General features: G+C 42.1%; 1 protein-coding gene across 15 annotated transcripts in view; it reads left to right on the top strand.

Moving 5' to 3' along the window:
• The window catches only part of ENTPD4 (ectonucleoside triphosphate diphosphohydrolase 4), a 29,903-nt gene extending 13,066 nt beyond the window's left edge, over nucleotides 1-16,837 (top strand). For 5 of the 15 annotated variants that reach the window (XM_074000503.1, XM_074000502.1, XM_074000499.1 and 2 more), the window contains 9 exons: nucleotides 1,371-1,521; nucleotides 2,030-2,133; nucleotides 3,950-4,009; nucleotides 4,293-4,423; nucleotides 6,101-6,267; nucleotides 8,760-9,084; nucleotides 10,550-10,635; nucleotides 11,547-11,708; nucleotides 12,995-16,837. In XM_074000503.1, coding sequence (XP_073856604.1) covers nucleotides 1,371-1,521; nucleotides 2,030-2,133; nucleotides 3,950-4,009; nucleotides 4,293-4,423; nucleotides 6,101-6,267; nucleotides 8,760-9,084; nucleotides 10,550-10,635; nucleotides 11,547-11,708; nucleotides 12,995-13,223 — 1,415 coding nt within the window. In that variant the 3' untranslated portion in view covers nucleotides 13,224-16,837. Of the gene's footprint in view, nucleotides 1-1,370; nucleotides 1,522-2,029; nucleotides 2,134-3,949; nucleotides 4,010-4,292; nucleotides 4,448-4,528; nucleotides 4,648-6,100; nucleotides 6,268-8,759; nucleotides 9,085-10,549; nucleotides 10,636-11,546; nucleotides 11,709-12,994 lie in introns of all 15 variants that reach the window. The other 10 variants (XM_045398046.3, XM_074000501.1, XM_045398042.3 and 7 more) reach the window with 3 other exon arrangements.
• Nucleotides 16,838-17,691: the final 854 nt, after the last annotated feature.

Here is a 17,691-nt window from a genome sequence, read left to right as displayed (position 1 = left end):
ACTTAATCTTTGTGGGTTTCTAATTTTCTAATGTGTGAAATAAGGAATTTTTAGACTTCTAAAGTGCCCCTCATTTTTAATATTGTAGGCTAAATGACATCTAGAAATATTCATTGATGTATTCATTCATCAGATACATGCTGGGCACCTGCCATTTGCTAGGCACTGTGTTAGGTGCTGGGAGTATAAGTTTGAATAGACGCATTTTGTGCCCTTAAGAAGCTTTCAGTTGTAATGAGACAGGCAAGTAAATAGGTAATTTTGATACGGTGTAATGAATGTACATCTAGCAAAAGGAAGTAAGCATGGAATTTAACAAGAGTCGTCTTCAGGGTTCTGTTAGGGTGACTTCCATGGAGGCTGGAGCCCAGTGGGTATGCAGGAGTTAACCAGGTGAAAAGGGACAGGGAGGTGGATGGAGAAGACTCTTCCTGGTGGTGGAATTTGAGCAAGGCCCTAAGGCCACAGTAAGGTGCACTGTGGAAATGTTAGTTCAGTGTAGCTGAAGGCGACAGAAGAAACATGGGAAGAGATAAGGGTGGGTGAGTTATGCAGAGCAGGATGTGCTGTTCTGGAGTTGAGCCTTATCTGGAGGGCACTGAACCACAAAAGAATTGGAAGCCTGAAGAGGCATCATTTGGGTCGGGAATGGTGGGGAGATGGTCAGGATCAGAGGGTGGGATGTGCTGTGGCAGGCTGGCAGAAGGTGTGTCCAAAGGGATGAGGAGTAAAGTCATGTGAGAGGCACCAAGGAGAGGGCATCTATGAAACCCAGGTTGTGTGTTAGGATGAGGGAAAGGGACTTCATTTAAGACCCTGGCTTGGGCCACTGGGTGCCCAGCACTGATAACCTCGGAGGGAGGTAACCGGCGGTGAGACCAGGTTTGTAGCGAAAGTTGAATTCAGATTTTGCCATGATGTGTTGGGGGTGGCTGCAAGGACATGCATGGGCAGTGTCTGGTGGACAGTTACCCCACGCTCACCTGGAGGCTAATGAGCGCTGCATGGCCAGTGGCACAGTTAGGAGTTCGTGGCATGCTGATGGTGATAGCGGCCTCAGGAGGTACTGAGCTCACCTGGCGAGATGGGCAGCACGTTTCTTGAGGGCGGGCAAGAGCCCATCTGCATGGCAGTGACACACAGCAGATGCTCAGTCAGGTCTGTGTGCTTTGATGAAGAAGAAAAGGACATAGCACTGAATAGTGCCACCAACGTTTAAGTAAGGTCTGCAGAAGAAGTTGCTAGAGGGATAGGAAAAACTAAGAAAGTATAATGTGTAGCATGATTTCCCTAAAACTAGCACTTTGAAGAAGCATCGCATGTTATAGCTAAAATATCTGCTTCTTAACTAAAGTATCCTGTTTCTCTAGGCATTTCAGAATTTGCTACCTCTCCAGAGAAAGTCAGTGATTACATTTCTCCACTTTTGAACTTTGCTGCAGAGCATGTGCCACGGGCAAAACACAAAGAGACGCCTCTCTACATTCTCTGCACGGCTGGAATGAGAATCCTCCCTGAAAGGTGATCCTCCACAGAAGGGCAAGGGCGAGGGTGGGCTCCTGGAGGGGAGAAGGGGTGTTCTCCTCCCCCCCCTCCTCCTCTCCATCATCATCGTCATCGTCAAAAGGAAAACATTCAAAATTCTTTCTTCAAATCTGGAATAGTATCAGAACTCTTCCTTTAGCCAGAATCTACCAGATAGTCTTTAATTGACTTAGGACTATAGTCAACTGTAAAGTTGTCATTTTTAAAAATTTCATCTATTTTATGTAGTTAAGGAATGCTTGCAGTTGCAGTTTTACATCTAGATATCACATAATTCCCACAACTTGTTCATTTTGGAAATTCATTCCTAATATCTTTCCAACGAATTTCTTTGTTTTTAAAATTAACTGTTTCATACAAGATATACCAGAGCCCTGGTTTGTTTTTTGTTTTTGTTTTTTTGTTTTGTTTTGTTTTTTCTTTTCTAAACAGAAGATATCAAGCTGTAATCTTTTGATTTGTAAATGTTTTTGTTGCCTGACAGCCAGCAGAAAGCTATTCTGGAAGACCTTCTGACCGATATTCCCGTGCACTTTGACTTTCTGTTTTCTGACTCTCATGCAGAAGTAATTTCTGGGAAACAAGAAGGTTGGTATATTGGTCTTCAGTTTAAAATTTGGGACGCTATTCCTTTAAATCCTCCCCATTTTCACCAGCGTACCCTTTGTTACACTCCTATTATCTTAACATTTGGGAAATAATAGACTTGAAATATTACAATTTTTAAATAACTAAACCAGTTTCTTACATGACTAGTCTTTGTTGCCCAGACATTAAGCCATTGAAAAATAACTATTTGTCTTCACCACATGTAGGGACATAGCTTGATGTAAACTCACTTTGATAGAAAAGGCTTGTGTGTCTTGCCTCAGTTGTGTGGCTTCCTGGGACTTTGATCATTATTAAGCTGTTGGAGCTTCTTCTCAACTTTGATACACTGAGAAATATCAAATCTTTGTTCTATTTTCAAAGAAATGATTCTCCTTGAGAATGAAATGTCAAGTCAATGAAATTATTTGGGGTATAGCTTGCTAGAAATGTATACCAAAAAGTATTTCAAAAGTCATGTGTCATTTCAGCGTTAATACTTCCTATGTGAAAGACACTGTAGAAAATACAAAAATGGGGTGAAATTTACACATTGCCATTCAGCTGCTTACAAACAAATGAGCTATACAATTAGCTGTTCTATGAGGGTTTTAGGTACCAGAAAAAAGATAGGAAAAAATACCACAGGCGTTCTTAAGAGGGAGGCATTTTTTTTTCCAGCTAGGGCCATGTTGGAGAAAGTGACATCTGAACTGCACCTCAAGGGAGGGGATAGTTCTTGATAGAATGTGCCAGAGCATGGGAAGGGTGGGGCTCTGAGGGAGGGGCAGGAAGCACATGCCAGGCAGAAGAAAGGACTTGACTCAGGACAGGTTGGAAAGAGGGCACTGTAGACAAAGAAACACAAATGTTTTAGTGTGGGTGGTGGGCCTTCTGGAAGGAGTGGCGGGAATGTTAGCGATTGGCTGGCTCTTGAATTATCAGTCTAGGAATTTGGACTTCTTTCTGTAGAGGAGTCCAATGCAGAGAGTAGAGCAGGTGGCAACAGGAATAGGGGCAGAGATGGATTAGATGGGCTACCCCCCATCTGTAATGGTTCGAATCAAGGTGGCAATGAAAACCAGGTGTAGGGAATGTGAAACTAGAATCAGACTTGTCAGCTGAGTGAATGGAGGGATAAAGGAAAAAGTAGAAGATACTTTGAAATTTTTTTTCGTTTTTTTGTTTTGTTTTGTTTTGTTTTTTTGAGATGGAGTTTCGCTCTTTCGCCAGGCTAGAGTGCAATGGCGCGATCTTGACTTACCGCAACCTCCACCTCCCAGGTTCAAGCGATTGTCCTGCCTCAGCCTCCTGAGTAGCTGGGACTACAGGCGCCCGCCACCACGCCCAGCTAATTTTTATGTTTTCAGTAGAGACGGGGTTTCACCTTGTTGGCCAGGATAGTCTCAATCTCTTGACCTCATGATCCACCTGCCTCGGCCTCCCAAAGTGCTGGGATTACAGGCATGAGCCACCATGCCCAGCCAATACCTTGATGTAAAACTTGACAAGTTTAACATCATAAAAGTGAAAATTCCAGTATTTTGAAACAACTCATAAATTTCTAAAGAAAACTAGCACCTAGCGTATTGTATTTTCAACCTACGTAGGTGGTATAACTATAAGCATTAAAGTTGAGAGTTCTTGGAAAGCCATTTGGAGTAATAAAAACATCAGTAGCAAGGTGTTATTTCAGATGACTTTACAGGTTATCAGGGAGTGAAATAAATGAGACGTTTGTACAGACTGCACTGATAACAGTTACACAAAATGTTTTAAAACTTTTTCTTCTCTTCACCCTGTAAAATGTCTGTAGGTGTGTATGCTTGGATTGGCATTAATTTTGTCCTTGGACGATTTGAGCATATTGAAGATGGTAAGTGTCGTGTTTCCAGCAAATGTATCTAGTTGGAAATTGGTGCTTTTCTGTTTAATCCAAAGGCTGAAAAAAGAGCTAAGCTTTGTGACACGTCTAAGCGTGTAGGAGTAGAATGAGAGGAGCTGCAGTTGAACATAATTCAACTTGATTTTAGTTGGGAGGAGTGAACTGGGTTTGCCTGAATATGCTTGAAATAGACCATGAAAAGAAGGTGACTCTTCAGAAGAGCCCAGTTCTCTGGATTAGTTCTGTTCCCATGAACACTTTCTGTTCTTTCCAGATGATGAGGCAGTTGTGGAAGTTAACATTCCTGGAAGTGAAAGCAGTGAAGCCATTGTCCGTAAAAGGACAGCGGGCATTCTCGACATGGGCGGCGTGTCGACTCAGATAGCGTACGAAGTCCCCAAAACTGTAAGCTTTGCGTCCTCACAGCAGGTCATTATCTGTACAAATTTCCTTCTGTTTGGTTTGGTTTTCATTTAACATGTGTCCATCGTTCTTGTTTTGTTTTCTGAGTCTGAACACATCTTTACTGTGCTTGCTGAGGTGCCGCCTCTCAACCCAGGAGAAAGGAGACAGGAGGAACAAGGCAGACCTCAGCTGAGCCGCTTGTGTGTGTTCATTGAAATCAGCTGGTTTGTTTTCTGACCGTAGTTTTTCTTTGGTATATACGCAGTCGCATGCTTGAGTTTCTGTTTCTGTTTTCTCTTCAGTCACGTCTTTTCTCAACAGATTTTATAAAACGTCACATAATAATATCTGATTTTTTAAGTTAGAATTGGGGGAAATTCTTTTTTTTTAATGGTTCAGACTTTGAGCTTCCTTGGGGAGGATTGAGGTTTGTATCCACTGCTTCCACATCTTTCGACTGGGGGTTTCCCCGAACTGTTCTCCACCCTGTTCTGTGCCCTCTCAGTTGCTGCCTGGGCAACCTTGTGTGGAGAACCCGGCACAGTTTCCGGATGTATTTCTGAATTGCTACACGTCTTTATTACTCCATTTGTGTTCAGCTGTAGATTAACACCAAAGCCTAGCTCCTGCATTTTCCCCTCAAAGGTGGGAGGCAGCATAGTGTGGCGCGGAGGGGAGGGTTCAAAGTGAGACCGTGGAGCTAGACAGGCCTGGGTTTCTTCATCATCCTCCTCCTCACTAGTTGTGGGACCTTATGCGAGTCATGTACCTTTAAGCTGGTTTCTTCATCTATAAATGTGAATGAAAGTACCTACAACATGGTGTTGTAAGAAGGTTTAAATGAGATAATGCATCCAGTGTATCTGTGCACTGCCAGGCAGCTAGTATGTTCTCAATAAATGTTACTGACATCTTTATTAAGCTTCTTGGGAAAATACTTTGTAAATTCAAGTATTAGAATTTGTGTTTCCTACCTCCCATTCCAGACATGCCTCTAGAGACAGTTATGCTCTTTGTAAAAAATCACGTTTTCCCGTCTCAATATAAAGTAAAAAAAATACATAGAAATAATGTTTGGAACAAATACTGAAAAATCAAGATTAAGAATTTCCCATGGATTCATCATCTAAAAAAGCCCTTGTTAGCCTTTTAATGAATTGCTTTTCTTTTTTTTTCTACTCATAGTTTTAAAAAATATGGTTGTGATCGTCTTAGTTTATGTGATTTTTGTCCTTTATTTAACACTGCATGAGCATGTTCCTCTGTAAGCTATTGATTACTGTAATTAACCTTCCCTTGCTAGTATATATTTAGATGACATCTAGTTTTTTCTGCCATAGAATGACAAAGGACATATTTGCATATAGAAACATTTCCATGTTTAGGTTTATTTCCACAGCATAGGATTACATAAATAAATAATGTCAGAGGGTATGAACTGTTTGGCTCACTTCCTCTTTCAAAAAGTTGTAACAGTATCACAAATTTGCAGCCCATCTGAAATTTCCTGAATCAGAATTGTCATATTGAATTATGAAGGATGCTTAGAAGGGTCTTTGGGAAGTGCAGAAGCAGATGTTTTTGTTCCTCTTAGATGAGACTGTTTTTAGACCCTTGTTTTTAGTAGGAGGTTAAAGTAGCTTAAGCTATTAAAGTTTGTTATGCTTATGTTTGCAGGAAGAAGTAGCTAAAAACTTGTTAGCTGAATTTAACTTGGGATGTGATGTTCACCAAACTGAGCATGTGTATCGAGTCTATGTGGCCACCTTTCTTGGGTTTGGTGGCAATGCTGCTCGACAGAGATACGAAGACAGAATATTTGCCAACACCATTCAAAAGAACAGGTAAAGCACCTTTCACTCCTTGGCAGTCACTTGCAAACCGAGGTCTCCCCTCCTAAAAAACAGACCCAGGCAAAGCAGGAAGAACTCAATTAGCAAAAGTGTGTTGCACTGTTAGCTTTTTATTCCCCCACTAGCTGAGCAGGGAGAAGAGATGAAAGCACACCAGGGTCCTGCCTTCGGCCCTGTGTCCCACGTGCCCTGAAGGAGGTGCGTGCGTGCTGTCTCTCTCTCACCCGCATCTCAACTGATGGATTAGAAATTTCACCATCAGACTATAGAATAGTTTGGAGCCCTGGGTGATGCTACTCATGATGCAGAGTCCTTGGAAAAGCCAGTATCTGGAGCACTTCTGGTGTCCTGGAGGCCTCAGGTAGTGTGTTGTCTTGTTGTTGCTGAGGAGATTGAAATATGTGATGTTCTGGAGACTGTGTGGATGAACCAGCCTGTGCAGCTAGTTAGTGGATAAAAACCATCGTGAAGGGAATTAGTCGAGAGAAATAAATTATCTAGAAGAGTCAGAGTTAGTGGCTTTTAAATTTAGCAATGAAGCTTTAAAAAATGAGTGTATGTAGAATTGTGCTATAGAAAATATATAAAACAAAACAGCACTCTATTGGTTTAAATTGACTTTATAAGTGTAAGTATATAGCAATTATTTATTTGAAATTTGTAAGAACAGAAAAGCTATTTGGATGAATACAAAAAATCTGACTCTGGGGTTATGTAAGCTATCCTATTTATTACTGTGTTTTATTTGTTTGTTTATTTTGATGAAACAATTTTGAGGGGAAAGAATCCTGATTCATTGAGCTAAGAGATTGTATACTTCATTGATTAATCTTAGTAAACCTGTGAAGGCCTGAACTTGAAAAAAGACCAAGTTGGAGCTGTTCAGTACATTTACCACAAAGTCATGTGTGTAAATAGGAAAAGCAATAAAAACCTTTTCCTATGTCTGAATAGTTTTAATTATAAAATTGATAGTCCCATGGTTTTGTATTTTTAATTGGTATTTAGCATATCTTGGTATAATCATTTTTATAGTAGTCTTAAACTAGAAATATTTTATAAACAACATTTGAAATATATTTTTTCCGAAACCTTAATTTTTACTCATTGGTTTTAATGTCAGAAAGCTTAATATAATGGATAGTTTAGTAATACTTCTTAATTTAGATATAGGACAACTAAAAATAATAGCATGAAATATATATTTGACTACTCTTTGACTTTTATAATAATTACAAATGTTTCATATATCATGAATTGAGCATTGAAATACACATTTATCTGTTTGCCATTTGTAGTGGTGGTTAATTTTTTTTAATTAAGTGAACATTTTTATGGCAAAGACCTTAATTTATTACATTCAACTGCATGATGAGTAACCCTGATCTGAGGAATGCACAACTTGTGAGTGAAGTGAAAAGTGAAAACTTGACTGTTGGTGATGAATATTGAATTCTGACCATGCTTAACTCTACCAGTTCAATACCTGTCAGGCCCCTGTGATTTCACAGTATCCAACACCAACATCACTTGACATTTCGTGAGCTCCTCTCTGTTTCTTACTGCTTTAAGGCGTGCACACACAATAGGATGACAGATGTTCACTCCCAGAAATTTCATTAGCAAGTAATAAACCTAGTGCCTTTCAGTTAACAAAACTAATGTTTATTTTCTACAGGGCTTCTCAGAGCCCATCATGCAATGGAAACTGCTGTCTGCTGCATTTGGGACCCATAGCTGATCAAGAAAAAAAATAAGTTGAAACAGAATCATAAAAATAGAGCCAGGCCTTAAACATTCTGTCTTAACTTCTGTATTCATTCGCTAATCCTTTGCTCTGAACCAAGGTCTGTTTTTAGACTCCATCCTTTCTTCGGCATGCACTGCACCCCTCATTGAGATACCAGTTTGTCTTTGTTTAAAGAACACTGAGTTCTTAAAGGAGATTTGCAAAGCAATTTGATACCAAATCCTTTTAGACGTTTGCTAATTTTTCCCAGTTTTAAAAATCCTGCCCACACCTGGTTTGATAATTTTCTAGTAACTTGACCTTAGTTTTCTAAAGCATCTAACCTGCTATGCCCAGGACCAGATCTTGTCACAGTCACGTTCCTTCCATCTGTATTAGGTAAAATCACAAGCACTAGTGGCAAAAATGGGGCTGGCAACAGCACAGTTGCCTTGTGCCCAGCAACTGGGAACGTCAGGCCCAGTTGCCAGGAGCATCAGGTAATCGGATAGGTCATCTAACTGGCCTCTGGTAGCCTGTCTGCTGCAGACAAATTTGTATCCTGACTCTCCAAGAAAGTCTTAAGTGTGTATTTTCCTAACTAATTATCTCGGAACCCTTTTCTGTTCCACAGACACCGTCCTGCAGGTCTCATGTCCCACAGAGCGTATTTTGAGAAACACTGGTTTGCAGCCACTTCTTGAAAACACAGTTTTCTGTAGGACTCACGATAAAGTTTCTTGTTTTGCCATAGGCTCCTGGGTAAACAGACTGGTCTGACTCCTGATATGCCGTACCTGGACCCCTGCCTACCCCTAGATATTAAAGATGAAATCCAGCAAAATGGACAAACCATATACCTACGAGGGACTGGAGACTTTGACCTGTGTCGAGAGACTATCCAGCCTTTCATGAATAAAACAAACGAGACCCTGACTTCCCTCAATGGGGTCTACCAGCCCCCAATTCACTTCCAGAACAGTGAATTCTATGGCTTTTCCGAATTCTACTACTGCACCGAGGATGTGTTACGAATGGGGGGAGACTACAATGCTGCTAAATTTACTAAAGCTGCAAAGGTACCCTTGAGAGACGCCATCTGCTCCGCATGCTTTTGAGAGACCAGCGTGGACGGTGATGGGTTGTGTCCTCACTTCACACTGGCAGGGAAGGATGGAGTGTGGAAGGCTGCACTGCAGCATGTTGGAATCCTGTTCTCTTTGCTTGGAGGGAGGTTGAATAGTCACAGCAGAAGTAAAAAATGTACTGTAAGCTGACTTCTGCCCACCACTCCATTAGCTACCCTGGTCATCGGTTACCTCCAAATTACAGTGTTTTATGTCATTTTTATGCTTTGCTGCTATCTGACAATTCTCCTACTAGCCTTCCCGCTCCCTGACCTGCCAGGACACTCCTGTTCTTGTGTTCTCTCTGCCTTCCTGACACACCTTAAACTTAGGTGATGCCAGACTTCCACACTTAGCCCCTCACCTTCAGGTTCTTGGATGGTCTCATCCATGCTCAGGGTTTGCTGCTGCCTCTCAGGAAGAGGCTCCAATCCTGACCCCTGCCCAGTTGCCTGCTAGATTCCACAGCTCCAGACAAACCCACCATTTTCTCTCCATTCTGTTCCTGTTGTTCTCTCTTAGTTAATGGCATCACCAACCATCCAGTCCCCCTCCCTGCAGCCTAGGAGTCATGGACTTCTCCCTCTAACCAATTCATGTCTCTGCACACCCCAGTGTAATCAGTCACAAATGTAATATTTTATCTCCCAAGTGTTCCTCAAACCCATCTTGAAGCACAGAGCACTGTATGCTGTAATCATGTCAAACAGCTGGCTTCCCTCGTGCTCTCCACGACGTCTCCTCTGTGTCCATGTTCATGTTCCTGAAGCGCCTATGCTGAGCCCTTTCTCAAGGCCAAGTGCTTTTTCCTTGAGCTCCCTGTCATCCAGGCCCATCTCCCACATCTCTCAGCAGTGTCTTCATCCTTTAAATAGAGGTCGGGATGGTAGCCACCTCGAGGAGTTAAGTATTACACTGAGAAGATGCACTTACACAGTGCTCAATAAAAGTTACTAATATTATAACAAATAACTTCAGGAAATAGTGGGATCTCTTTCCCTTCTGTTAAAGACAAAAGCCTTTTGTTTTGATTTTCCCAGTAGCTTGTACTGTGTCCTCCGCAGGTACAGGATTTAGTTTGAAGTAGCTAAAATACTGCTTCACTTTTCCAAAAATGTATGTCTGTACCATGCAGTCATGGAGGGAGAAACTAAACAGTTTTGGAGAGGTTGGTTGTGTACAGCAAAGCTCTCTTTAACAATACCTGGACAAAATTTTAAGGCAAAGCATTGTGTTTGCGAATCAGTAAGTATTCCCTGAGTGTTTGCGTATATCTTGCATTTATTGTATGTTAAGCTTGTGTGTTTCCTAATGGGAAGGATATGCTTGTTACAAATATAAATTTGGTAAACCATTTTTAAAGTGAGAATTTTAATAAGCCTTTAGTAGTGATTTATTTTGGTAAATTTGTTTTCAGGATTATTGTGCAACAAAGTGGTCCATTTTGCGGGAACGCTTTGACCGAGGACTGTACGCCTCTCATGCTGACCTCCACAGGCTTAAGTAAGTACTAGAAGATCAAGCCCAGGGCACTCTTTAAGAACCATAATTCAGTGTTGGCCCCACTGGCTGGCCACACCCTGGCCTCAATCCAGCTTCTCCTCACTCACTGTTCTTCCCATCTACCCTGGACCCCTTTCAAACGGGACAAATACTTGTGCCCAGACATATTCCATATCTTTTTTGTTTTAATCACTTTTACTGTCTCTTCCGTCTGAAATTCCCATGTTCATACCTTTGCTTGTTCAAGTCCTGCCCAGACATCAGAGTCCAGTCAGAGGCTGTCCCTTTCCAGTCTTGCTGTGTCCCCTCAATCAGACTTCATCCCTTTCTCTGAGTCTCAGGAATTCATCCTACTTCGTTAATGCATTTTATCATGTTCTGCTTTGTTTTTCTGTTGCTTTTTAAAAATCTCCTTTCATCGTAAGTCACTTAAGTGCAGACGCTGTATCTTATTAATTATTCTATCTTACTACTTGCTTAGCACAGTGCTTGGCCAAAAGTAAACCTCTAATAAATATTTAGAGTCATATAATATCACAGCTGAAAAGAACCTTCCTACCATCTCATTTTATAATCAACTGAGGTACAAAGAGGTTGGAACCTGTTCAGTATTCATTCAGGGAATGAATGGTGAAATGCCAGAGGGAAAAGAAATCTGTCTCAGGGACATATGACATTACGCCGAGACCGGGTTCATGCACTAACTGATTTGACAGGTGGACTGCTCCATGTTGTGGGACTAGGGATGTGAACCAAGTACATCAACCTTGAAACGCACGCAGTGGGTTTGGGAGAGCCGGCCTGAGGAAGCCCCTGCCCCACGGCTGCCCGGAGAGGGAAGGATTGTCTGTGCGCCTGCCGTCTTGACAGAGCGAGTCAGTCTGACTTGCCTTTGTGCTTGCCGTTTGTAGGTATCAGTGCTTCAAATCGGCCTGGATGTTTGAGGTGTTTCATAGGGGCTTCTCATTTCCTGTCAACTATAAAAGCTTAAAGACTGCCTTGCAAGTTTATGACAAGGAGGTTCAGTGGACCCTTGGAGCCATCCTCTACAGGACCCGCTTTCTACCATTAAGGTAGGGCTGTGAATTTGGTAGCAAGAATCAAAAAGATGCTTTTCTGCAGTTACAGTGCCTCATGGCAGCTATGGCCTGTGCCTGTTTGGGGCATTGCTATTAGAGCCAGCCACAGCAGAATTGTGGGGACAGTGATGCTTGCTTTTGGTCTTGCCCCCTCCCCACAAGTGCTTCCTCCCTTCCCACCCTACCATCCTGTAATACACAGCCCTCCTGTCCTACTGCCCTGTGTTTGGTTATTCTCAACTATCTGTTCCCCAACCCTGGTAAAAGGTCAGTTCCGGAGTTCTTTTTTTTTTTTTTTTTTTCCTTTTTGTGGAGAACGGGGTCTCGCTATATTGCCCAGGCAGGTCTCGAACTCCTGGGCTCAAGCTATCCTCCCGCCTCTGCCTCCCTGAGAGCTGGGATTACAGGCGTGATTATGACTCAGGCCTCTTTTCCAAATACTGTTTTTAAATGCATGTATAAATACATAGGATTACAGAAGAAACCATCATATTGAAATAATATTCATCAAAATATTACAGAAAACAAGTTTGTGATACTGTGATATGTGTTCTTCTTTATTAACATATTAAATAACAGGATCTGGCAGCAGAATTAGCACTTTCTGTAATTTGTTTAGGCAATGAGCGTCAGTGATATTTTGAGGCATTAGTGGTACCATAATGTGATGTGAAAGATCTGTGATTTTCATTAGTAACAAAGTTGCAGGTGCTGCCAACGCTAATGATAGTTTGTTGTCTGCATTTCTGGTCAAAGAAATGCTACATTCAGTCAGCGCTTGGGTATAACAAAGATGTGCATTTTTCCCCATTCACGTTTGCAGATCTGCTGTCAGTTGACCTGTGGTATGAACCCGAGTTACCAGATAGATGAGATATTTGCTCTTCCTCCCACCCCCTTCATTTAATTGAGCATTTCTCAGCGACCCTTTTAACTGGGTTAACTGTAAAAATAGTGAGTCATGGGTGTTACTGATCACAAGCATGCAGTTTGTTTACACGTTGACTACTTTGTGTCAGCAAATCCCTCACGACTCTTCTAAATTCCTCTGATTTTGGTTACCCAAATTATAATGACAGACTTCAGAGTATACTTTCAGGTGTTATCTCATTGACACTTAGAAATTCGCTGCATTGGGCTGTTCTGTTCTCCATTTCAGAGGTAGGGTTGCAGTTCCTGAAGTACAGCTCTGGGGCCTGGGCCCCGCCATCCCCCGTGCACCGTGTCCACCCCTTTCCTTGCTTACTGTCCTGTTTGTTGTTTGGTGTTCACATGGGCAGAGACATCCAGCAGGAAGCCTTCCGGGCCAGTCACACCCACTGGCGGGGCGTCTCCTTTGTCTACAACCACTACCTGTTCTCTGGCTGCTTCCTGGTGGTGCTGCTGGCCATCCTGCTGTACCTGCTGCGGCTGCGGCGCATCCACCGGCGCACTCTCCGGAACGGCTCGGCCGCCGCCCTCTGGATGGAGGAGGGCCTTCCCACCCAGAACGCCGCGGGGACCTTGTGATCCTGTGATCTTGTGATCTGGCTCATAGCTCCACGAAGACTCAAAGACTCGAAAGGAAAAGCCATTTTTGCCTCAGGGTTTCTCCTCTTTATTTTCCTGTGGTTTTGTTTTTTATTTCCCTTTTTTGTTCCTCCAAACAAAAACAAAAAATCCATTGTTTGTAAGCCCTGCTGTCTAGAAGTATTGCATTTAGCCCTTTTGAGTACAGCTTTAAATTGAGGAGTGGGGAAAAGGGAAATTCACTTGATTTTTGCTGCACAGGGTATCTGCCAAAAATAAATGAGATTTCTGGGGTTTCTTTAAGGAATGTTAGATTTAAACAAATGCACTTTGATACCGGAGGGAGGTGGAAAGACACATTCTGTCAGTGGAGAGGGGACTGAATAGTGATGCTTTTATAGAACCAAAAAACTTACTGCCTGAAATGATAATCCTCTTTTTTCTCGTCTTGAAAGCTCTAACCTGAAGAGGGTGATGTTTATTTTTTATTTATTGTTCAGGTCTGTTACTGTATTGTGTTCTTTGCAAATTTAAATTTTTTAAACCATGTATATCTAAAACAGAGAAATATAGGCACCAGGAGATAACCATTTATAAAAGTGATAGTGAACTATCGACTAGAGCTTTGTGTGAGTGTGTGAAAAATCTCCAGGAACCAGAGTGAGCGGAGGCAATGCTGGTTCTTCAAAAACACACACTTCAGAATTTACTGGTTCATTTTATTTGGAAAAATCCTTGTTACTATTATCTTTTCCTGACCGCAGGTAATTACTCTCCTTATTCTGTATTTCATTGGCGTTAGAACACTTTGGTTTTGAAAGAACTGGAAAAATCCTAGTTTCACCAGTTTCGGTTTTATTGGAACTAGAGCACATGCCCACTTCTTGCTCTTCAGTATTTCTCAGTGTTTCTGCTTAATTGTGCCTCAGTTTCTTCCAGCTTCCAATTGGTGTTTCCACTCCCCCCACCCTCCTTAATTAAAAGTCATCTCAGCTTTTAATCATACTTGGAGACCCCACGCACAGCCTGCCGAGTGTTCTTCGTCACTGCTTTGGCTGAGGCTGTCATTGTCAGTGCCACTGTAAATCCAGAAGGGAAGAGTCTGCATCCAATACAGAAAATAAATTCACATGTGAAGGGAAAAAAAAAAATGACAATTTAAGCCAAAATCTAAAAAGGACAATTGGATTGGCATATGTGAGATCGTGTTTTTTCACCTATTTATTTAGTTGAGAAGTTTGGGGAATTCTCATACAGTTTTTTTAGGTGGAGTTTGTTTTGTGCAAGTGTCTGTATGTGCTGTTCCCTAACTCCAGAACAGTTAAATTCATGTACTTGGTAGCAGATTAGTGGGGTTGTTGCTATAACAGATAGCTGAGAATATGGAAGTGGCTTTGGAACTAGGTACTGGGCAGAGGCTGGACGAGCTTGGAGAAACAGGAGAGAAAAGGCCTGTATTGCCGTGAACTGAGCATTAGAGGCAGTTCTGCCGAAGGGTCAGAAGAGAAGACTAAGGGAATTCTGTCCCAATTGTGGCTCAAACTGCCTCAGGTGTGGCTTAACCTGCCTCTCTGGAAGGTAAAATGCATCTAATCCTTGAGGCAAGAGCTGTGGGGGCATGGCTCCCTCCACCTAGATTTCAAAGCATGTTACTAGCAGCCGGGGGACCCAGGCAGAGGCTTGTCACAGGGCAGAGACTGGAGCTGGTTCATCTCCAGCAGTGCCTTGTACAGCCGCAGGGTCTCGTAGTTGTCCAGGTTATCGGGCTCCTGGAGGAGACTCTGCCTGTCTAGATTTGCCTGCATTGTATTTGTGCTTCATGGTCAAAGTTGTTAAGAAAGTGGGTGAGCTTCTGGCTACCTAATAAGTTGGTCCTGCCCACCTAATAAATTGGTCTTGGCCACCCTCCTGTGACTCCTCCTATAGGAGCCATGGATTATTGGTGGAGCTGCAGGGAGCTGGCGATGGAGCCACTAGGGGTCAACAGCAGAGACAGAAGGAAGGAAAGGAAGGGGCCACAAATGGGTGAAGTGGGCAGATGGGCACCCAGGGAGTTAGGGGACCCCCGCCTTCCAGCTCTGGACATAAAAGTTAGTCACATACCTGAGGGTCCTGAAACAAGGGCTGAGAAAACCTCGCTGCTCCAGCTGAGAGGCAGCAGTGGATTTGCCATTTTTAAACAGTTACCTGAGAAAAAAACGTTGAAGAATATGCAACAGACACTATGTGTGGCCTGTAAAGCCTAGAATATTTACTAAAATATTTGCAGAAAAATTTGCTGGTCCTTTTGAGAACAATGCAGTTCAAAAAAGGATACAGACAGCAGCCTCCTCTTAAATCAGGAATGTAGTTTCCATTTGTGGGAACAAAAAGGTGGACAAGAGAAGTAACCAAACTTCAATCTTAAAATATTTGTTTATGCACCAGAATTTCACTTAGCATTTTTCTGTCTAGATTATTTTCAAGATGAGTTTTCAAACAAACCAAGAGACCTGCCCCTCCCCCAAAATTGTTTAAAAAGAGACCACTCAAGGGAGTTCATTATGCTGTGTGGAGATGTCTGCAGTCGCAGCAAATCACATTCCAGAGAAGGTCTCGCGTAGGTGAAGACAGCCAGGTGCTTTCTCTAAGAGATACGGGGTGGGTGAGAGAGAAGCCAGGGAGGAGCTTCATTCTAGAGAAGAATTCATATCAAGAGCTGACCAAGAAGGCAGTAAACTCTGTGTACTTGTAACAGAAGAAATTGGACTAGGAACTTGCCCAAAGCTTTATCAAGGAAAAGCATCATGTTCAATCTTCGTAGAAACATGCCAGCAATAAGTGCTTATGTTCCATAGCCGTATCATAGGCTTCTCATTTTTAAACCTCCTCCAGGGGATGTTCTCAGAGATTTCACAATCCCTCTGGGGACATTACAGTAGAAGAGAAATACATGGAATTGTACCAGTGCTTTTTGCCCATGTTCATCCTAAGCTCTGGCTTTAGGCAGTGCTTTCTGACCTGGGCAGAGTGAAGGCACTGCTGGTGGCTGAGGCCAGTGACATGGGGCCCCTGCCCAGCTGCCCTGAAGGCTGGATAGGTCCCTGTTTCCACCATCAGTTTTCCATACCTGTGTACTCTAGATTAACTCTGGATAAACAGATATTTACATTTTAAACTCAGGCCTATACAGAGTAGTTTTCCTTAAGAGGAGCATGTATCACTTAGCAAGAAACTAAAAATGGCAAATGAGTTTTCCATCCTTTAAGGAAAAAAATCAGTTTTAGAATTCTGTGCGGTCGGTTGTGTGCAATGCAGCAAAACTACCTTTCAGTAAATTACTTAGTTATTTATTTCAGTGTTTTGTTTCTTTTGATACTGTTTCCCTTTCAATAATTAATGATGTGACCAAGGAGAATTTTTTTGTTCTGTACTAAAATTGTTTTACAGTTAGGAATTATAAAAAGCAAGGGAGCATCTTTAAATGTTTTTTGTTTAAGTGATGTCTTCCATCCAAAGTAAGAATAATTCTCTCAGAAGGTCCTTGTGGTGTCATGTCACTTGCTGTATGTGGCAGCCTTACATTGCCACACTTAGGTATTGAAAAATCAATAAAATGAAAGTTCATCATCCCATGGCCCGTAGACTGTGTGGGCTTGCTTCCTTGTCATCTTTGAATCTTCTTACTCATTAGAACGATGAGTTGAACTTCAGTCCAGATTCAGTGAAATACGTTGTCTGAGTCTGACACACACGCTTTGCATGTGTTGTGTTGGGTGTGCATACAGTGAATCACAATTGTGTGGGGTTGTGGAGAGGGTATCCACACACTCTGCAGCTCAGAAACCAGATATTTCATAAGTAGTGACCAACCCATGACGTTAAGCCATTTACCAACAATCATTGCCACTGAGATGACTGTTTATAAGGTCATCATTTTAAGGACCTACTTGTGTGTAGACAAGGAAAAGAAATAAAATGAACCAACGCTTATATATTTTATAGTAACAGCAAATGCTGACTTTGTGTTATACCGTTTTGCAGTTCGATCTAAGCTTAGAACCTTTGGCTTATTTCCAGAAAAGTATGACTGTCTTTATTAATGTTACGCGTTACATATATGGAAGATGAAATTAGACACTCAGCATGTTTCTCAGCCGTTGGAGAATACATAGATGTTCTCCTGGAGGAGGAAGGTGGGCCTGAGCCATAACCTGAAAATAGATGACAGAAACAGATGGGAAGGGAAGGGGACCAGCTGTTAGGACCAACAAAAATAAAGGCCTGAGACATGCTGGAGAGGAGAGGGAAGCGCAAAACAAAATGAGAGAACAGAGCCAGCAAAGTGAGCTCAAGGGGGGTGCTCAAGCAGTTGACCGCTAGGAAAACAGGACACAGCATTAAGATAGAACTTTCGTAAATAATGTTTGAGGCAGTGCAATAATTATAGGGCTTTTCGCCTGAGTATAAATACATTAAAATATCTAAG

This window comes from Macaca fascicularis, chromosome 8, assembly GCF_037993035.2.
Source record: "Macaca fascicularis isolate 582-1 chromosome 8, T2T-MFA8v1.1".
Taxonomy (NCBI): domain Eukaryota; kingdom Metazoa; phylum Chordata; class Mammalia; order Primates; family Cercopithecidae; genus Macaca; species Macaca fascicularis.
The sequence above is the reverse complement of the archived record's forward strand: the minus strand, read 5'-3'. Positions and strand labels throughout refer to the sequence as shown.